General features: G+C 41.8%; 1 protein-coding gene across 10 annotated transcripts in view; it reads left to right on the top strand.

The window, feature by feature from the left end:
- Positions 1–23,308, top strand: part of LOC110975147 (uncharacterized) — a 63,805-nt gene that overhangs the window by 20,756 nt on the left and 19,741 nt on the right. For 4 of the 10 annotated variants that reach the window (XM_022227327.2, XM_022227325.2, XM_022227326.2 and 1 more), the window contains 4 exons: positions 13,275–14,365; positions 15,004–15,101; positions 21,769–21,838; positions 22,598–22,795. In XM_022227327.2, the coding sequence (XP_022083019.2) occupies positions 13,275–14,365; positions 15,004–15,101; positions 21,769–21,838; positions 22,598–22,795 (1,457 nt within the window). Of the gene's footprint in view, positions 1–9; positions 258–2,572; positions 2,768–4,207; positions 4,780–6,238; positions 6,771–10,099; positions 10,731–13,274; positions 14,366–15,003; positions 15,102–21,768; positions 21,839–22,597; positions 22,796–23,308 lie in introns of those variants that run through there. The other 6 variants (XM_022227332.2, XM_022227330.2, XM_022227334.2 and 3 more) reach the window with 6 other exon arrangements.

The following is a 23,308-nucleotide window of genomic DNA, read 5'->3' as shown; positions in this document are numbered from 1 at the left end:
TTGGCAGGCGTCTGGAGGAGTTTTGACTAGAGCCACACCATTCCTGTCTAGTCTAGTCTGGGTACTTGACATAATAGCTGGTACAGGGGATATGCCTGCAAGGGGATATGATTCAATGGATTGGAGATACACATCAATGTGAAAGACAAGTGGACATCAGGTTTATGTTGGTGGGACGGATGCGGTGGGTGTATGTCCCCTACCTTTGTTGTTACAGGGTGTCCTACTGGATTCTGTGTAGTTGAGTCACGCCACTGGTAAGTACACACATGTATCTTACATGTACATGTACAATGTACATGTACATCTGCCAGGATTATGCTGAAGTGCTAAAGCAATCAGAGGGAAGATCCCTGAAAAGGGATGGCCTCTATTACTTTCAAAAGAAAGCTTCTTTTTTTTCCAGAATGATTGTGAGTCTTGGGACCCATTTTTTTGTGGGGGGAGGTCAGGGGAACCGTTTGGAGGAAGGAACAGATACATGTATGATACACAAAAGGAGGACACAAGTACTGTACATGCACGTGTATGTTTTCAGCGGCACGTAGATGCTCTTAGAATTGAGCATCACATGGGCAGCATACCCATCCATCTAAACCATACTGGTACTGCCATTTCAAAAGAGATTTTCTCCCCTGCGTGATGTCCCTGCAAACCGTACCAGTTTACACCTCCACCATTCATGTTTCAAATCTTCAAAAGGCCTCAACTTACATAGTTTGTGAATTTTCCACAATACATATCCACTCAAAACCCTTGCTTGCCTATGGAGAAGCATGTCTGGGTTGCAGATCTGAGGAAGAAGGAAAAGTACCGGTACACGCACACACATGTACATTCATTGGTTTTTAATTGTGATTTTTAAAGAACTCTTAGTTTCCCGTCAGGAAGTACATTTATACAAGTATGGCGATGGATGCACACGAGGAAGTCAGCAGCCGCAAGAAATTATTCAGGCAGACATCATTTATACAAAAAGGCTGCTGGACTTTCCCTCCCCCTCCACCGTTGTATGAAACTGGGGTCTGTTGCTCAACACAACTACTCTGCCATGCTTTGCAACTCCCTGATCCTGTAACAACTTCTCAGGTCAACCATGAATTCTCCATTCCAGGTGTGAACAGCTCAACAAAAAAACTGTTGAGTGACAGGCCGTGGTAGTGGGTTTTCTGCTACACAAATTTGTGCGGACACATGATCCATTCTGAAACTTGTGCAAGGGCATGTGTGCAAGGGATGACATGCCCGGCCTACTGTGTCAGCCATGAAGTTGCCATCTCTTTCGGTGAGCAGCTTGCTCATGGTCTGTTCATGACCTCTGCAGCTTTGAAGATGATACAGTTTACAAGTTCTGTTTGATATACTGGTACATGTACACAGTGTATATGAGGTTCATATAATGTACATGTACATAAGGCTACAGTGTACATGTACATGTGGCCCTTATGGGTCACCTGCAGGAAATATCAGTCCAGTTCTTTTGTTCTTCCACTTCATGAGGTCACTGCCCTGTGTTCTTCAAAGAAAATTAACAGGACTGAAAATTAACAAATGCTGGTACCCAAATCGGCAACCGTTCATGTCAGTACTATTGCATGTACATGTACAACAGGGTGCAACCTTTAATGAGACAGCTCTCTGTTTAACAGTAGCATACTGGCAATGGGCCCTCTGTCTTAGGACAGCTGAAGGAATTGGAATCTTAGCTAGCCCCGTAGTTCAAGCTTAAAATCTGACCCTGATTAGATTCCATTTCAGATCAGTAGCCCCCATGGATGAGAAAGGCAAAGTAATTTCACTGTCCTTGCAAGCACAGTAATTGCAGTGAGTAATACGGCGCTATGAGCTGGCCCATAGTTGACCTCATTTCTGACCAAAAATTCAACCTTTGGACCAGAAAAAAAACATTTACTGGTACTGTTCACTCAATAAATACATGTACATGTGGTACATGTATGTGTATAATTAGTATTTTATAAGTACATGTAGATGTGCATGTACCGTATTACACCGGTATGTACAATGTACATGTACATACATACATGTCAATTTTACTCTGTGATGGACAATACACTGTACATGAAGTATACACATGTACATGTACATGTACTTGGCCTGCACAGCGATCTGTACATATTCTTTGTACCCAGGCTCGTATAGTACAACCATACATGTAGTGATATACATGTACATACATGTACATGTAAACACCAAAAGAACTACATGTGAGTTTTCCCTCACATACAGTACTTCTTGTAGATGTACACTGTACAGTGTACCAGTAAGTTACACATGTAAATGCACGTGTCTGTATGGATCGAGTACAACCATCTATTCACAGCAGTATTGATTTCAAGACCACACACTGACTTCATACCAATGCCAGGACTTTGCATACATTACTTGAAGGTACACATCAGACCTGTGTACCGTGAACATCATACCGTGTCTGTTTTGTGTGGCGGGGGAATTACGTCAGTGCTAAGGTATGGCAGATATTCATAACAATATTCTTTTATTAACGTTCCCTGTTGAGACTCACACAATACCTGTGCGCCATTTGAGAGTGGTGACTCACCTGCCAGAAGCCTGCAATCGTGTTCCGTACATGTATCAAATATTGATTTTTATGACAGGAAATTATTGATGGGGATTCCTGATGGAACTGCGTGTACACGTGTATAGATTCCGTAGTGTGATAGTGGCTGGATAGTAGCGGTGAAAACGTACATGTACATGTACGTGTTCTGTACATGTACATCATTGTGTAAGTTATTATCAGTTTGGCTTCTTCTTATGGGTTTAAATGACAAGTGATGACATGTCCATGTAGGTGTCGTGTCCGTAGGGCTTTCATTGCTCCTTGGTGTTTGCATTTACCGGTCTTAGTACCTGTACATTAATGGTACATCCAATAATAATTGTTCCAGGACACACTAAATTTACAAATACAAATTTATGATGTTTTTGACTAAAGCACTGGTACACTTTATTTTTAAACCAAACATGCCAGCTACAGGTACCGATAGATATGCTTGGTAAGAGGTTTGGCTTTCTGTAACGTGTCACAGAAATTTTGCCAGCAGACCAGCACTGAATTCTTGTGAATGAGACTTGTTCATTTACCGTTATGCCCTCATGGTGAATATGAACTAATTTATAGAAGGTTTGTAGTAACATCATGGAAGCCAATTTCCTCTGTGAGTTTTGTTCTGTGAAGAACCAACTTCTGATGCGTAGTTTTCTAATGCAACTTGATGTACAAATGTACAACCCCATAGACCATGCTAAAGGTGGAGGGAGGTTTCCATACATGTACCTGAGAATCCTCTCTAGGATGAGCAAGCCTGGACAAAGTTACCAGTACATACTGGTATGTAATTTATTTTTTTATTTATTATTAGTGTTATTTTTTTTAATTTTATTCAAAATTAGAAAAATCATCTATGAAAATCATCTTCGAAGTGGTGAGAGTTTTCTCATCTAAGATGTATATCGGTACCAGTAAGATCACCTCCCTTGAGTTACTCCAGCAGCAATGATAGTGCTCAAAATTTCTTCAGTGCATTAAAGAGGACTTATCCAGAGGTACAAAATGTGCAGTGCTTTATATTATAGGCCCACTTGTACATGTATTTTATACTTGTTTTGTTTTTGTTGTTTTTACTTTTTTACCGTATCTGTACTTCTACATGTACTTTAAAGGGTCGATCAAAGTCATATACAGTAAGTACAAACTGAAATGGACTTGTCACAATGTGGACTGTGCTCTACCAAAGGTACAATGTACCAGATACCAATGCTTGATGTGCAAGTTGTAAACTTGTGCTAGGTATACATAGGAGTGTATACAAGGTAACTGATGTCACATACCTGTACATGTGTACAGTAACTGTAAACCAGTACATGTACATGTATGATAATATACATAGAAATGGCTTGAGAAAATTCAGATAGATCGAGTTGTTCACCTTGACAACACCACTCAGGATAATGCAGCTGAAGCATGGCCATAGTGAATTGGGAATGTATACATTTCAGCACCTTCTGCTTGCTTGGGGGGTGTTTCCGTTTCTAGCTGTACTTCCAAGTTGTTTATTTTGACTGCAGTGAATCTGTTTTCTCCCATGGCCCATTCTTACTCAATTGAATAGTGATCCATTTGTAGACTTTGGATTTTGCTGGCAATGTTGACTTTGGGCAGACAGGACTATAAAGGATCAACTCCACACCAATATTGACCCTAGACGGAACCAGGGAGATTTTCAATGATCGATCTATCCGCTGGGTGATCTGGCCTCAAAAAACCTCACACTCACAGGCTTCGAAATGCCGAGCATTTATTCTGTTTGTTTGAATGGAGGGAGCCCCGAGAACATGACTGTTCCCTTAGACACGAGGCCCCGGCACTGCATCAACAAACGGCCCAGTGATTTGCGCGTTTGAACCTGGGGGCAGACAGAGAACAATCCCACAGCAAGTCGATGATTTGTGGCAGGGTTAAATCACTGAAAGATCTGTCATGTTAAGTAGACTTCTGGTGATAGTGTGTAAAAGAAAGGAAGCCCAGATTGGCTGTGACGGAGTGATGTTCACACGCAACTCAAAGACACAGGATTGCTGGCTTGTATGTGGTGTGCATGACTCAAATCTGACGTTCTCAGGAATACATCTTTTGAACTGATGACTTTCTGTGCTGTTATACATTTTCCAAACCTCCACTTCACCTTCAGCTTTGAAAGATTCTAGCTGCCAGTCACCATTGTCACCAAATTGCAAGTATTTACTTATTTAACAGTAATTTTTTCAGCTTAAAAAACAGAAATTTGTCCCAACATTGCAATAGAGAGTCTGTGGCAATTCAAAATTTCTTTACTTAGTTTGAGACCCCAGGTGCCTGAAATGGATTCGGGTTGAGACCTGAGGACTTAGTGAAGCTCCATTTTTCTGGTGCAGAAGTATCATATGAGGTCACAGTCTGGAGTATTTTAGAGAATGAGATTCCGTGATTTTGCAAACAAAGGCTGGAAATGTACCGGTACCAATTTAATATCATACAGGATATTAGAAAGTATATATGTGTATTGAACCTCTCTGGTTTGGCAGCACTACTAATTTTTCATATTTGCCCCTCTTTTTCACCTCTACTTTTCCCCTCCTATTACAAAATGGTTGAGCCCTATGACTCACCCTTTGCATTAGCACTGCTGCTTTAAGAACCCCAGAATCACTATTCAGGGAGTAGGGATATATTTTGATTTCCAAGGGGCATAATTTCCTTCCCATTGTCAGCAAATTCTGGAAGAATACAGTAGTTGTTTCTAGTTAACCTATGTCCTTCTCAGGTCTATGTCTTTATACTATTGTGTACATGCTGCCCGGAAGTATTTTTTCTGATCTACTGTATATTTTCCATGGGATTATGGAAATGAGCTTTGAGCAGGCTTTAGAATGAAAGGCCTTGCCTTGGTTACCAATTAAGGGCCCAATATTAAGCATGGATGGTTAAGCTTACCGGTAGTTCAGGCAGAGTTCATGTACCCCAGTAGGTACCCAGTTTCTTTAGAAAACACACAGGTCATAACAGCTTTGCAGAAATTGCCTGCAGTGGTACCGGTACATGCTAATTTGGGATGAAACTACAGTACATGCGGTGAGAAAGGTGTACATGTTACCAGTGCAAGCTTCTCTCAGTTTCAGTATTCCAATCGGTTCTGTTATTTGTTCTCAAATTACACTTACATATATCTATCTTAAGGTGACACATTCACAAATTTTTCAATGGTTCATCGATAGGTTTTTTTTTCTGAGTCAAACTCACACAGACCGGTACATGTACAGTGTATACACGTACGTACATTGTACAGTTGTTGTGTATTATTAATTAGGAATTGCCGGTACTGTAATTTACATGCATTAACAGTGCACATCCACCTTAATTTTTATATAACCATATGTGTGATTGGGAAATAAATTTCATCAAGGGATAAATTAATTAACCAGATGAGTTATCCTTCATTTTTTCCCCTGGTCACATTGATACTCATTTATTTCATCCTCTGCAAGTTTCCTTATCTCAGTTTGCATATATGTACACGTACATAATCCCTCCCCTATGGGGCTAAAGATCCCTTAAAATAGCACACTTTCATTACCTCATCTGAACAGCGTGGCATTCCAACTGTAAAGGTCATTCTCAATCACTGTCCACGTGCACCGCCCCGGCAAACACAAGATAGGAATTGATTGCCCTTAACTCTGCGCGGGATTTCTGAATGAAATTAATACTTGGTGGAATGCCAACGTGGAACTCCCTGCCCTGGGAACAGTGATGTAATGTTTTGAGCCTAGACAGCTGTATGAGTGCCTATATAAACCCTTCCATGGAGCTTTTGCCGATTTCATCTCCTCATTTTCCGTTTTGAAGACATCTCAGCCATACCATATTTGCTACAGCACAACCAGATGATCGTCAACCGTTGGCACCGTTCTTTCTCTCTCCTGCGTATGCGTAAACATATCGGTAGATAAGCTGCAACTTTTGTCCATGTGCCCTTTGCCAATCTGAATGATCTGTTTGGCTTTGGCGGTGCTTGTTTCTGGCACAGAACAATTTGGACTTTGCATCTATTGTGACCCTGGCTTTCTGTGGATGTTTTGACTGTTGTGAATCATGCTGTGTTTCGTTCTTCCGGGGTTTGGTAAATTGCGAAGGAGGAAGAGGAAAACTAACTTTCTCAAGATGAAGAATCTAGGAGTTGATGATACTGGTAATGCATCAATATCGTTAATGTGCTCAAATTATTTGTATTTTGTACCTTTTGCCGAAAAATGTATCCTGTGCAATTTATGATAAAGAGGTCCCAACAATTAAGCTGCACTTATGGTTTTTTTTTTCTCATTTGTATTTATTGAAAGTCAAGAATTAATTTTAAATTAATTACAATTAATTTAATAACTTGTCCGCAAATGAATGTCAGCTTGCCAGTAAGAGCATCCACAAAGAATTGATTTTAATTCAGTTACTAGTCTTGTACCGGTAGTTTTCAATTTTCAAACCCTTATAAAACACCACTTCTTTGTTTAATGTTGAGCAATGATGTATGGAGCTTTCAACTTCAAGATTTTTTTCTTAACATTCTTGTCGTTGCAATGTTATGTACCTCATAGAACTGAAGGACTTTTCATGTGCATGTAATAAGTTGACATTTCATGAGGAAGGCGTACATTTTACATTTCTTGTATTTACTGCTATTACATGCAGGCTTGAATGTTTGCACTTAAAAATTAACGGACGATTTTTCATGATCTTGGTAATCGGTTGACCAATGGTCATACATGTACGTGGAACAATGGTGTCACTGGTACTTTTTATTAAATCAGTCACAGAGAAATTAATATATCTATGCATGTGGTATATTTACAGTGTACAGGTACCATTAGGTTTATAAGAAGTTGTACTGTTTGTATTTTGTGTGGTAATATTGAAGGACTGTGCTCTGTGGTACCGGTAATGGTCTTCAGCTGACTATAATAGCTTCAAGATGCACAATGGGACTGTGTCTAGACAGTCTTGTTAACCTGTTTCTTCTGCCTTGTTTATTTTTACAATTACCTCCTCATTTAGTCTAATAGCCTGCTACCCCCATTGTAATCCTTGCTTAGTAGCCTGTGCTTATTTATATAGGCGATCTGTTTAGGAAATGTGTGGCTGATAATAGGAAGGAATCACTCCAAACTCATAAATGTGCACTTCCTGATTAGATCGTTTAATAACTTCCACCAGTACCACCACCAGCTGTCATACCTCCCGCCATTCGAGTTCAGTAGCTGGGGCCGCCTGTGTGTTCATTGATGAAGGAAACAAGCTTGTACGGGAAGTCATGTGTTGTGGAATGTGAGAGCTGTCAGTGGAGGAGTGTGGATAATGAAATAAGAAGGGAGTATGTGCATTATGAGTTGGCTCTGCCACCAACATTCAAAACAGTCCCATTTTAACATCCTCCTGCTTATATCAGCAGTGGTGTCTGAATATAAATGTGTATGTTCTTTCACAGGATAAAATGAAACTGTCTAGAAAAACAGAGTGCAGAAATGAAGCAGAGTGTGTAACGTTGATGACATACAATCGAAATTGGATTTGACAGAGCTAAAGATTGGATGGCATGGGCTGAAGCATAGAGCAAGGAAACAGGTGTATCTTCCATGTAAATTAAACAGGAAGACGACTGAAAATGAAATGAATTGTGTATGAATTTGTTTATTTGATCACTGGAGGATCCACCATTTCAGTTGAACCCACATCAGTTATGGTTATGGCTTGTGACTCATGAAACATGTGAACCTGTGGTATGGCCTCTTTTCCTTTTTTTTTTGACAAGGGAACATGGGCTACTCACCAGCATGGTTCTTGGGTTGTTTTGACATGCACTTGGTTGTTATTCTGTGGTTACATTGTTGTTTCACATTGTTCCCTCTTCCCGTGGTCCTTGACCTCGGTAAATGATGACAAGCACAGCCCCATAAACTTGCCAAAATAGAGGAAAAGAGGTGTGACTGAAGGGCCCTCAGAACAAGTGTTTGATACACTGTTTGATAGCTGTTTGTTTAGGCTAGGGTCCCATGGGGTCTAATGAATGGCAATGTCTTGGCATCCCAAGTCCATATAAATCTTTCAGCTGGCCTTTACAGCTGGTCAGACAGAGGCCAGCTGGTCTGGCCACAGCAGTAACCAGCCAGCCTGGATGGAGACACCAGCTTGTTGCTCTGTCACCGTACATGTACAGGTACATGTACTGGTACTTGTAAGTTTTTGAGCCTGTTTAGATTCATGACTGGACACATAAATCCAGTCACTTTCATTTTTCCTCAAAGGTCGCCTACATTTGGTCAGCATGCTGGAGACTTTGTGCTAAGTGACTGGACCTCTCCTCCTGGCATCTGTGGAGTGTGTCTGTTGGCAGTAATGCCCTGCATGTCAAGCCAAGATTCTAGCAGGTTAAACCCACACAGAATATAAAGGGCATTCTAGTGTGGATAAATTGGATTTTATGGATTAGGTCACAGAGGCCATGGCAAACTTCATAGTCAGAGGTCAGGTGGCCTGGCCTTTCTTCAGGGCCAGTGGTTGGTTTATGGTCATCGGCTAATTCAGTCTGAAAACTGTAATGGGTACTTGCTGTGAACTCTTGATGAAAGTCCAGCTTGACTCTTGCCAAATGTTTAGAATTGAAAATTAATATAAAAAGTGTGATAACAGTGAGTCTGTTGCTATCAGACATTACCTGAATTTTTTTCTCTATTCAGAACACACATGTACATATCATGTAACTGAGTTGCCTATTAGAATATTTATACGTGCAGTGTACATGTACATGTATACAATGAACTTGTCACGTACGGAAAATTAGGCATTGACTTGGCTTCATGCATACCGGTATCCTTACATGTAGGCCTACTCCTGCTATGCTTCTGAATCTGCTTGAATTTACACTGGGTCCATTAAAGCTGTTCATTGCTCCATTGTGTCGGATTACTGTATGCCTGGAGATTGGAACCATGGGAATGAACTCCTTTCCTTTAGTTACATGTGTACTGTACATTAAACAGGCACTGGTTTGTATACATATATGTTCTCTTGTGTGCATTACTGAAAGGATGTTGCTCAACCTAGCTCATTGTCAAATGTTGACTTAGCTCAACCTCCTCAGTAGGTCCACCTTTTAAACATGCTCAATACCTTTGTTTTGATAAGAGCTGTGGGAAATGTTGGCCAAAGACCAAACCTTTGGAAATATAACACATCCCAAAGGCAAAAGAGTCTGGCGTTGTGCAGTGGACACTTGTATGGTACAGTAGTAGTACATGTACATCATACAGTTTCTGGTAATCATTTCCTGTGGTCGGTAAACCAAGAAACCCACACAAAGTGTTAACTGTTGTCATTGCCAAGTACACTGTGCAGTGTGTATATTTTCATAATGCATGTTTTAGCCCAAAGGCATGTGGGTATTTCCATTATGCAGTAGTGTGGGGGCTGCAGTTGACTCAGCCAGGAATGCGTGCCGACTGGCCCATAAATTTGTCAGATCTGTTCCTGCTCCTGTGGGCCAGTTGATCTTTGGGATTCATGTTATAGAAAGGGTTTTTCCACTTGCTTGTCGGGACTTCGTTGGCCCTCTGTATGTGTCTCTTTTTGTGGAAATCATGCAAGATGTTTGCTGTATCATCCCTCAATGGCTCATAAAGTTCTGCCTGGGAACCACCACTGATTTTTCAGAGGGAGTGGAAGAGCCTGTAACCACAAAGAACAAAGCCACAGTTGTTTGAGGTATTTTACTTGACAAGTGCTAGTACGTGAAGAACTGCACCATCGCACCCTCCCTGTGAGTAATGTGGAGACAGTAATTGCCCTTAGAGTTGGTCTAGATCCTGGACTTAAAGCAAGTGCCTTGATATGGACTCTGGGAGAAGCAACACTGTCCAAGCTTTGGGCTAGGCCACATGGCAGGATAGTAACCTGTAGGCTGTAACTTGTCAGGAATTTTCATTCCGTGAGTGGCAAGTGGTGGTTTGGGAGCACATGTGGATGATGTAGAGCCAGCGAATGGATTAAATGCTTCTCTGCTGACTTTTAGTGGATATTAAGAAGATTGAAGTTATGTCGATGACGATGTTGTTTGAACTTCGAAAGATGATTGAGACAAGTGAAAAGGAACTTTTCTCAACAGGTAAAACTTTTTTCCCCTGGCTTTATTTCTTGGACATGTTAAATTGCTGAAATGACATTCTTACAAATGTACTGTATTCATGTATTTTCACATGTGCATATAATATGCATACATGTACATTATGTACTTGCAAGTAACTGATTAGCAGTAATCTTCATTCAAACAGCAATGTGTTGTAGTTGAATCCTTTGCCTCGTTACCAAGTCACTTATAAGTCTGTATGTCCCTTGAAGACTGAATTACATGTACATTACAAGAATTGCCCTTGGATACTCTTTTTGGATATTGCGGTAATTTGTCATCTATTTCAAGGCTTAAACATGTCTAACACGTGCATTGTACAGTACGTGTACATAAATGTACCGGTACGAGATCCATTTTAAGTACATAGTTAAAAATTGGCTTTATTTCTCTGTTCTCAAAGGTTCATGTAAGATAACGGTAACATACTGGTAGTCTGCTTGATTTAGTTTTCCGTGGGCACGAGTTGGGAACAAAGTTGAATCTCGCTCGCAGGCGACGCGTCGCGTGGGCCCGCACTCCTCCATGTTTCTCGCAATCAATCGCACTGACGCCTCATATTAAGTCCGACACCTCGGATTTATGAGGCGTCGGATCTTTGAGGCGTCGGAACTATGAGGGCTGAAAAAAATTGCCCACAAATCTGATGCCTCATTATTCCAACGCCTCATAAGTCCGAAAATTCAGACTTTTGAGGCGTCGGACCTATGAGGCATCAGACTTACAATACGCACCCCATCCGCATGTCCCATTCTAAGTTTGTAGAACCTGTTATCAATAAATTGACAAAATTCCCCAATAAAGAACCCAAGGATTGGTCCAGATTTTAGAGTAAACAGTCCTGAACTATTAAGGCTCAGTCGTTTTGTTTTTCTTGGATTCCTTTCCACTCCATGTCCACTTCACAAGCCCCGAGCTGTGTACATTGCCAGGACTTAGTTACCATACTAAACAAAGGGCTGGTTATTCCCTTCTCCTGTTACTCCCATGAAACATCAGATCTGTGGGACAAATTGTCCTGACCAGTTTAGCTATCATCAGGAAACAGGTGTGTAATTGAACCCATTTCTCAAGGCTGCTGGTATTCTGGTTTTTTCAACAAGTGAAAGTTTTGCTGCTGTTCTGGTTGGCTTATGTTTCTATTTATTTAGTAGTGATTCGAGACATTTGCAACCTGGTATTGTCCAAAGGGGATGAAAGATAAACAAATTAACGATTACATAGCATTCTTTTCTGTGGGCCTTTTGGTTTTGACAGATCAAATTTACGGTAGGGTCACAATTTTACATACCAGTATCTTTGCATTTTGTGATTTAGAAGTACCAGACCGGTATGTGCATGCATGTGGTTTTTCCTTTCACAGTGGTATAATACATTCAGGCCTAATGTCTAGTGTCTTTTTCTAGCAAAAGCTCAAAGAGAAAGAGTTCCAATTACTAATAAGTACAAAGTTGCCTGCTTGTGACAGAGGCAACGACTTTTGACAGGGAGTGTTAGGGTAATACAGGATAAATGAATATCCAGTGTCATGTTTATAAGGCACTTGGGCCCTCTTACAGCTTCATCTAAACACAGCAAGGAGCCCTAACCGCAACCCTTCTGCCCATACTGCCCATGTACCCTCCCCCAGGCCTCCAGCAAACACAAGGCAAACTTTATTTTCCACTCCACTTGTGCCTAATTTACAGTCAACACCCCTCAAGCAAATCAGCTTGAGTTTTGGGGGTTTTTTTTCATACTAACACAGCACCCCATTAGCTATGGGGCTTTTCCCAATGGTCCAGAACAGACCACTCTTTCTTGTGCTGAGGTTTGTCAGTGGTGTGGCCTGGAATGTTGCAGGTGTGACCTTAAACCTTGAAATTTTGGTGGCAGACCCCAGGAATCTTTCACTTAATTGCACAATCTCACCAAGAGGGGATTAGCAAGTTTTGGAGTGGAGGCTTTGGCCAATTGTGACATGTCCCAATATGACGTTGATACCAGTAGAGTTTTATGATGTGTGCATGGTGTTTTTTCCCCAACTTATTTGATTCACATGTGATAAATTGTGAAAGGCTTGTGTTTGGATTGTGAATATTATTTCTTCTTATGCAATCGCAAACAGCCAAGACATAAACAATCATTTCCTCCATGGTGTACTCAATTGAAATTCTTATTAGCAGTGTTCATTTTATTACACTTTCTAAAAGGTACACTGATGACTGTGTAGACTTTGAATGGCATTTTGGAAACACACAATGTTGGATTCAGTTTGAAACCCAATACTAAAGTTTGTTTTTAAGTTCTCACTAATAATGTAACACAATTTCCTTTGAATGGTATTTGTGACGTCCGACTGAATTCTTGCATAGTTAAACGTTTCAAAGTGACTTGAGACTGATACTAAATGTTAGATACACTCGTAGTACCGGTACATGTAAGTCGAGGCTTGAAAACAAATGATTCTTGAAGCTTAGTTACTGAATCTTCACATTTTGACTCTAATGTCTGTTGTGTTTCTCCCCCTATCATTTGTTGCAGATTCCTCTATGGACATAGCCCCATCCCTGATAACTCTGTATGACAAGTATGCGTCCACCAACAGCGAACTCATGTCGATCACGGAGAGCACGGCCGCCAAGACGGAATCGCCCGACAGCTCCAGCAAGGATGACATTATTCCCTCCAAGACGGGAACCAGTGAAATCACAGACCCTGAGACCGAGACAGATTCCATGGCGGTTGATACCACTGATGTTACCGACGGAGTTGTGAGTACCTGTGATGCTCCCATGGTACATATAGATGAGCCAGCAGATATGACTGAGAAACCGGAAGAGTTAAATGTAATGCCAAATCCCCCTAACCAAAGTTTTCTGTACAAATCCCTTTCATCTTTGAAACCGGACGTGGTAACTGAGGAGAGAGATGCAACTGATACAGACGTGCAGAGCAAGAAGCGACGAAGCGAGAGTTGCCCTGGAATTTTGGATGGAGACAATGAACCAAGTACTAATGCCACTGTGGAGACTGAAATAGAATGTACTACTGCTGCTCCCACTGAGAGCAAATTGAAGACATCAAATGTGGAATTCAAAACCTCTGGTTCTGACTTGAGATCAGCTAGTCTCGACAAGAGCGCCCACCCACCGAAACGCAAAACGTCAGCAACTTCACCCCCAGAGAGGACAGACACTAATGCCAATTTGAAAAGCTTCCAGAGGACACTGTCATTTGGTGCGCGGCTTGCAAGAACAAAATTCAGCCAGTTTATCGAGAGCAATGCTCTGGGAAAGTCCAAACATGAAGCAGCCTCTAACAAGAAGACCAGCGAGGCTCCAACGGTCAAACCCAGAACCCGGTTACGAAGCGACTCGGAGCCAGCACCCCTTTCAGTGTCGGCCATCAAGCTGGATCACAAGAGGAAATCCTCACGTCTCAATCCAGCCATTTCATCAACGGCTGAGATCGATGACGCCCTGTCCCCCACAGCCTCCCCCCTCTCGACTCCGCCCCCTAGACTCAAGTCCCAACAGTCCTCCAGACACAGTTTCTCGTACATGGATCAGAAATGCAAGGAACTTCTGGACACAGAGGAGAGTTACGTGATGGATTTGGAGGACGTTATACAGGTGAATATGAGTTCAAATAACTGTGTTTCAAACGTACATGTATTCCTTGTTAGGAACTGGTTACATGTACAGAACTGCATATGTACATGTCCCCTCAGCATGTATTTTACAGCAACAGATAGTCATAACACTTAACAGCAATGCCTTTAAAAACAAAGTTCTTTTGTATAAATATCATAAATGTACACATCTTCCACAACTTTTCAAAATTTCAAATCTTTTGTGGTGCATTTTAGTCTTTAGAAAGATTGTAGAGTAAAAATCTAGTTTCAGGGCATTTTCTGTTCATTCATATTTGTATTTAAACAGTCATAAAAGTGTAACTCTATATGGGCCTCATATTTGACAACTTCCAAAGTATCAAATCATTGCATGTGCACAGTCAGATGTACTTGAATGATGTACGAGTGCTTGAATGAAAAGCTCTGACACAAGTTTGTTAAGCAGAAATGTTTTGCTCAATTGGGAAAAGTTTCGACCAGCATGAAGCAGTGTAAACCTTTTTGGTTTGGGGGTTTTTTTCAGGGGAAAATGGCTCAGGTTTACAAAATACAAAACCAAACTACCTGATGTCTCCCTCTCACAACTTTAGTTTCATTTGTTTTACATTTATCGCCTCTTTATGATCCCCAAAACAGGGCTATAAGGAACCTATAGCGGCCACCATCAATTTCATCACACTAGAGGATCAAGACACCCTATTTGGTAACATCCAAGAAATCCACGACTTCAACAAGTAAGTCATCCCAAAGGCTCACCCCACTCTTTAGGGAAAAGTTATTGTCACAGGGGCTCTCAAGTGGAAACTGTACATGTAGGCTTACCATCATTTTAAATTTTACAACGTTTATGTACAGATTTATCAACAAGGTTACAATACAATACATTACCGGTACACATTACCCAGTTTTGCAATTAAAAATCTTATCAATTTGTCTCAAAATTTCAATGCAATGCAGTAACTACTGTCAATCACTGTACATCAGGATATTTAAAATGCAACTGGCCAATTCAAGTATGCTTCATGTTCCTTAATTCACTCCCCTGGGATTTGGGCCAAGCTCAGCTGCATTGAACTCCCCTTATCAGACTTCCCCGTACAGTGTTACTTGGCAGGTGCATAGAGAAATGATACATGTACCTGTATCACTCATCGTTATGCCCTTTACTGAAATGAACTTGGCCATGGCCTTCTGATATCAAAAGTTCATAGTGGGATCTAATCACATTACTTGTGCACGGCGACCACTGAGGAGCAGATTGTCCAGCTCAGGTCAATGTATCTTTTCCATTTGTTGACTTTGGTGTGTCTGGGTCAGCCTTCATCAGAGAGGATCATGGGATTTTTATCCCAGTCCTGGCTTGATCCTGTGGAGTTTCCTGGGTTTTACTGTCGTGAATTTTCTTCCCATGTTGTCAAGTGATACCGTCTAATTAAATTGTACATGTAGCTTTTCCCCCTCCCCCAACTTCCTGACTTCACAGCTTCCGTATGGAAGCTTTCTGTATTTTTTCAGTGGCCTCTTGACTCAGTGCCAGACATGAATTCCCCTGTAGACCACCACACCTCTGTATCCCAGTCGAAAAGAACATACGATGATACAGTGTTCATATACACTGTATGTTTGCACAGTCATGCACTGTTACCAATACACCTACATAAAATGAGATGTGTGACTAATTCTGTAAATAGGATGGTACCTGTGTTTTGATAGGTTGCTATGCGTTCTGTCCATTTATCCTCCTGTGGGTACTGGGCTGGTTTGGGGGGAGGGGCTTTTTTTGTCTTCTAGCAGGACCCATGATTCATTTACAGTAAGGCCCGAGGCTGTCTAAGTTCTTGTTAGGAAGTTGGAAGGCAGAAACTTGTGCAGTCCAGTGGGGCAAGTTCAGATTCAGTTGACCTGATTGTCTTGGACACCTGTGCAGCACCTTTTTAAGAAGGAGACTCATCAGCCAGCCGGATATTGACAGTTGCTGATGACAGTGAGTCTCTGTGTGACGTGGACATGGGGGACATTTTGTCTGAAGATCATGCAAATTCAGCTGTGTCAGTGCCGTCAAAATAGATCTTCTTTCTGTCATTCTTCCTTTGCTTCTGATCATGCTGAATTGTAGTGAATATCGGAGTCATGGGAGGAAATTTAAAAAAAATAATTGGCTATCTTTAAGTTGAATTTGTTCTGTGTGAACTGTGGAAAGCCAAGCGATTCTGTCATCAGCACAGTATGGATTACAAAATTTCAAATTTCCCCTTACAGAAAACTTAAAAAATGCTGGTCATTAAAAATCTGGCAACAATCAAAAGTCTCATAAATGTGGATCCTCAAAAGGCTGTGTAGCCTCAGGCCCGAACACTGAACTCTGCACTGTACATGTAGGTCCACAAGAGCTACTGGTACACTGTGCCAGTCATCATAACATGCACTGTGTACACATGTACATGTACATGTACCAGGACATGGTTATCAAGGGGTATAGCTGCCCTGAATGCCTGGTTCACATGACTGAAAGTTGGCAATTCCCCCTGGCCTATGATACATTGAGCTCTATAGTTTCCTTGTTCAGCACAGCAAATTACTCATGACACAAAGAATCAACTTCCCTATAACAGTTGCAAGAGTGGTTGTGACATTTGAAGCTTTTTTTTTTTTTTTCCGAGATCCTTTGGGCCATCCAAAGGGGAGTTGGTTTGGGTCCAGGGATTTTAACATGGTTTCCGATGAGTCATTGTTCAGGGAGGAAAGCTGTGTAATGCTGGGATCCCTGGCAATTTTTGTGTGGAGAAGGTGCAGAAGATATGATCTGTAGAGCAAGGAAAGTGGGAGCAGGAGGGAGGGAGTAGACACCATAGTATCAGCTTACTTGTACAAAGTGGAGGTGATCAGCAGTGAATTTCCATAGTGTGCCTTTATTATTAACACTCATTCAAAATGCCTCCTGATGTACGCGAAGGTACAGTACATTCGTGAACAGTACAGTGTACATGTACAAGTGCATATATTTGCATGTTCCTGTGACGCACCGATGTATCACTTATTACCCAGTCATGTGTGCCAGAAATCAACCAAAATGTTCTCTGGTGCAGAGAAAAAAAAATCAACCAAAATTGTCTCTGGTGCAAGTAACCAATGGCGCATTCTTTTTTCTTCTTTTTCTCTTTTTTTTTTGTGGGGGGGGGACTTTCAAGGGGCATCAAGCCCCATGTGATGTACTGTACGTACATGTACATGCACAAGTGACTGGGCTGAACCTTCCTCTATTGCTTAAAATCCTCCAACTTTCATTTGTCTTCATACAAAACTTATCATTTTAATGTTCCCCCCCCCCCGGATGAACAAAGAGTGAGACTGAAGTGGGACTGGAACCTTACATGTATAACCTCCAAAATGTCAATTAAGCGTTCCACCACCAAAGCTGCACATGCGCTAGCAGTTTCCCGGGAACCAGGGCAAGAAGAAATCTGAAAACAAGGAAGTGAACAACGGTGAGCTTTGCTGGCATTTCATGAAGCATTCCCAGGGTCTAAGAATGAATGTAGTCCAGCATGCCTGTGAATCACTCAGCGTGGGAGAGGTTATCAAACTCACGCCAGACAACACCCGTCTGTCATGTTTCGAAAAACGCTAGCCTACTGTGAATGTTATGGTTCTTCCTTTTTTTTTTCACTTTGCAGTCAGTGATAACATGAGAGACACAATTGCCTTGGACATGTAGTTTATACGAAGCCTTTTACCGGTATTTGCATTACTCACAGTGAGGAGGCAGTTCTTTTCGGCCCATATTGAAATGACTTATAATCAATTGCCTGAGGTTTACTTTGCTGTATCTTTCACATTGTGTATCCAGCTTTCAACCACATGCAAACAGGTAGTCTTGCCCCAAGACTGGTTTTTACCGTTTTGGCCTACGCACTGTGCAGGCGACGTGCGCTGGTGAGCATAGCCGAATAGCACTTCCATTAGAGGGCGCTATATACACAAGAGACGATCTGCCAGAAAACCAGTCTTGTAGAACCTGGCAGGCTTACCCAAAAATTTTCGAGCACACCTCACACACTCAAGCTCAAATACCGTGAATAAGTGCTCATGCACACTTCCAAAATCCACAGTCGCCATGGCACGTGGTCTTCAGCAGTACGTACACAAATTATTATACATGAACTTGAGCGCGTGAGGTATGCTCAGACTTTGTCGGGTAAGCCTGCCAGATTCAACAAGACTGGTTTTCTGGCAGGTCATTTCTTGTGAATATAGTGCTCTCTACTGATTCTGAGTGCTATTCGGCTGTGCTCACCAGCACATGTCGTCTGCACAGTGCACAGGCCAAACAGTAAAACCAGTCTTGAGGCAAGACTAGCAAACAGGCTACAAATTGTTCTTGGGCTGTGTTCTGCTACTATTTTGACTTGGTCTTTTTATTTACTTATTTATTTGGTTTTTATTTACAGTTTAGGCTGTGCTCAAACTGTGAAGTTGATAACATCCATGGGTCTTTTTAGTGCGGAGCCTTTTGGCAACTTCTTGTGAAGTGTGTAGGTGCAGAGCTGAGTTCATTGTTGGGGGGGGAGCAAACTGGCTGTCAAGCTTCAAACAAGTTTTCTTTTGTCATCAAGTTGGCTGATCCAGGTTAGCCCAACAGGAAGGAGTGCTTTGTGATGTGTCACAGCCCAGGGCTTTTTGAGCATGAATGGCACCCATAGGGAAGTTGGGTCCATGTTGTTGCTCTTTTAAAATGCTCTACTGTGCTTCCATCTTTTTGAGCACTTTTACACAAACCCCACCTTGAGGCATTGAAAAAATGGCTTTCTGTACAGCTAATGGTGTCAACATAAATGATCGTCATTGCAAGAATGCCCTCTAGGGTGTAAAAAAACTACCTGCAAGATGGTGCACAGGCCTCATGTAGAAAAAGAATTCTTTTTGTGCCTACATTGCTTGCACCTGCAGTTCGCAATGTGCTGCAAACAAGTTGGTGATACGCTGAAAATCATATGGCGCTTTGTATTTTGATGAAAGAGTGCCACACCCTTCCATTTGCATCCAATCACAATGAGGAGTTCATAGAGCAGCCTCAGGCATGTCAGAGGCTACCAGCATGCCTGCTCCCCCCCTCTCCCACACGAGGGTCACATAGCACACGAAGTTCAAAAGTTGAGCCAATCTGCACAGGTGGACTTGATTTTTTATCTGGAGCCTCGGAGTTTGCAGTTTGTGACAGTGGCTTCCGTCCTTCATAATTCTTTCCATCCGTGGCGTCCCCCATTTGCCGTAAGAACTACATGCGCTAGCATGTGCACCAGTACCAGTGGATGGAAGCGCTGCAGACTGATATCACTATGGTGATTCCCTTGTGAACAAAGCTCTGCCTGGTACTGTACAACCCAAGAAATGACTCGTCTGCCCTCAGGGATCAGGAGGAGGAAAGAGCACTAAAGTTCAGGGAAATACGTGAAAGTGAGCTGCATCTTATTGGAGGCCGAGTTCTTCCTGCCCCACTCCTAATTGGACAATCCGTTTGCCGGAATACTCACTTGGTTTGTTGTCAACTTGGCCTTTAGGGTCCCACCTGGCAGCGGTGTGACAGATTAGCACCACCAGGGGAACGGGTGCTGACATATAGCCATGGTGAAGAGCTAAATTTATCTGTTGTCATCGCAGGTCTGTCTGCACAAAAGCTCCATGGTGTGGTAGGGAATCGTTGATGACACAACAATGGATGGGAGGGGCATGCACACAGAGATAAAGACTCATCTGGTAATCTCTCTGCTGTCAGAGCTTGATGATAGTAGTATACAATTACAAAATTGACAGACATACATGTACATGTATGCATTCTTTCTAAGCCCCTGCAAGTCATAGACCACTCATGACACATGATGCTAAGTTGTAGACACAACAATGAATTTGACATTAGGCAACTAGTCATTGGCTGGTGACTACATCATGCAAACAGTGTATGCACCATTGTGTGTGTGTGTGGCCTCCCCTGAATTTGTACCCGCTAGAGTGATCATCTACAAATTCTCCCTGTCCCCCCCCCCGCCCCCCCAAAAGATGCTTTTCTCCTTGCAGCAGCATAGATAGGATTATTTGAGAAGTTATTACCATAGATGGATTTTCAACCTGAACCTAACTCCATAGGTATCGTTCCGATTGACTTGAAATATCAAAGAATGCTCACATGCCCATTTAAGTCTAAGACACGGTCCAGTGGACTGTCTATAATGTCATGTAATGTGGAGTGCCATTTCTTTGAGCAAGGAGGCATTATAAATTTAAATTGATTCCAAATTTACATGTACATGTAGCTACCTGCTTGATTCGAAATGACCAACTAAATCACACTTTAAAACACTTACTAAGGATGAAACTGTCCATTCCAGGAAATGTTGGCTTGCCTGAAAATCAGTCAAGTGTACTGGTACGTGTAGGTTGTGACATCACTTCATTATATACAGACTTTGAAATTGAGACACCCTGTAATGTGGCCCCAACCATTAGCTCCTTTTCTATTGAATGTCAGAGTAGATCTCTGGGGTGAAATGCAGTTCAGCCAGGAATTGTGGGTTTTTTTCCTTCAGGTTGAACAGAGTTGTGGTAGGTAGGCATACCTGGGAATGAGCCAGGTTGAATGTGTCTCTCTACACGTGGAATTAACTCCTGGAATTGCCTGGAATTTATGAATGCAGCAGCATACTTCTGTGTTTAATGATGCAGGCTATTTTGAGTTTAATACACAATACACGTACACGTGTGAAAGTACATGTACAGTACATGTAGGCAGGATTGTACCGGTACAATTTGGTTTGCCACACACAGTAACACAAGCTGCCACATGCTGAATGCACAGGCCTAGCAGCAGTGGCCTGTGGGGGGAGGGTGCTACTCCTCTCCCCTTTAGGAATTCATGCCCCCTCCCCTGAAGGAGCATTGTAGCCAAGGGGGTTACTGCCCCCTCCCCATGGGGACTCCTGCATCTTCCCTTCTTGTCTCCCCTCACCAAAGAGCCTGGCAGTGCAGAAGACCAGTACAACATTACCATACTTGCATTAGCATATTTGAAACAGGTACATATGTACATGTACATTTCAACTTTGGCTGAAGTGTACAGGAGACAATATTTTTGGACCTACAGAGAGATACGTATTGTCAGTTTTGAAGATGAGATGCAATTAATGAATGTAATGAGGAATGTTTACCTTTTTTAACGATTTCTACCAGTAAGTCATCTTATAACCAAAACCATCCTGTTCACTCAAAACAACTCCCAAAAAAGAGAACTGATGCTGTGAGCATTACTGTACAAATATGATTTTCACTAGGAAAAAGAATATACATCGATCATTTTGCCAAAGTTTAAAAGTTAATGGTATTGTCCTGTTTCTTCTTGTATCTTTTCAGAAAACTTTTGAAGGAGTTACAACAGTGCAATAATGACCCAGTACTGATCGCAGAGTGCTTCCTTGATAATGTAAGACACTGGATTGTTATCGTCTCTCGGTTCAAACTAACTAGCAAACAAAGGATGACTTTCACAGAAATCTTTCGTGCCTGATACCTTTATGTCATGAATCCGTGAAGTATGATAGGATGACAGTGTAAAGTACATGTAAGTGAAACCTGTGTTATCTGTATTATTGTATTCAATGTGACCAATGCAATGAGCCTGCTTGCCAACTTGGAAACCCATCCACCAACAGCTTGGGTGGTAGTTGAACCTGTGGCCCTCTGCTTGCTCCCCCAGACACTCTAAACAGCTCGTGAACTGGCTTTTTACTTAAGTGACAGATTGGAATTTTACAGAACATGACGCATAAACTGATGAAACATGTTCTACTTACTGGTTATTGATGAATTTGAATTTAGAGACCAACATTCAGGAATAACTGTCAGAAACCAGAAAATAGGAAACCAAACAGTACAGACTCTGTAATTAACTTCACCTGGAAAAAGCCAGACTTCTGATTAAACAAGATCATAACACAGACATGCAATATGTTAAATTCAATTCTACTGTTTACTGCCAACAGAGATTTTAATTGTCCTGACCTGGGCACACAATTTTGATTAAAATACAGGTGGACCTCTTTCTGACGAGCATATCAAGTTTATAGGGATGGTCCTAAAGTGATGCTTAGAAACAAGTTTAAACATTTCCCTCACTCATGCAAACTGTATAACATACAACCCCCATCCCATCATTAACACTGGCCCCTTTTTGCCCCTGCAGGAGAAGAACTTCCGAGTGTACACAGACTACTGCACCAACTACCCCGACACCATGGAGGTGCTGATTGACTGCACCAAGTACGATGACGTAGCCGAGTTCTTCCGAGAGTGTCAGCTGTACCTGGGGCATCCACTGCCTCTGGGAGCCTACCTCCTCAAGCCAGTACAGAGGGTTCTGAAGTATCACCTGCTCTTCCAGGTGAGTACATCTCCGATACAAGAGGGACTGTTTTATCCCCGGCCAGTGCACTTGAGCTAGGTTTTTAACGGTATTATGATATCTAGAACCAAGTTTATTATGTTGGTTCTTTTATCTGACATTGAATAGGCCTATACTTATGCACTGATGATGGTACACTTTGATTACATGTACAGTTTAGTATAGAGCTTTGAATCTGTCATTCCCACTCAGCTCTCCACAAACTGTGGCCAATCTGTCAGTCAAAGTTAGCTCTCCTCTAAGGATGAATCAGTTGTGGAAGAGATAGAAATGACAGAACAAGCTTAAGGGCTGGAAAAAAGCTTGGGAAAATGTCCTCACAGACAGTGGGGAGAAAAAAAAGGTGTCATGATTGCCAGTCCAATGTGACCTGAGTAAACAAATACCTTTCAGGAAGTTTAGCCGAAAGCAAAATGAGTGACTCATGCTTGTAATTGGGAAAGCTGGGAAAATTAAAAAGAAACTGAGAAGGTTTCTAATCGCATGCCACAC

This window comes from Acanthaster planci, linkage group LG01, assembly GCF_054643075.1.
Source record: "Acanthaster planci isolate LZ-2023a linkage group LG01, COTS_SCS, whole genome shotgun sequence".
NCBI lineage: Eukaryota > Metazoa > Echinodermata > Asteroidea > Valvatida > Acanthasteridae > Acanthaster > Acanthaster planci.
Note: the sequence above shows the minus strand (reverse complement) of the source record. Positions and strands in the feature narration are given on the sequence as shown.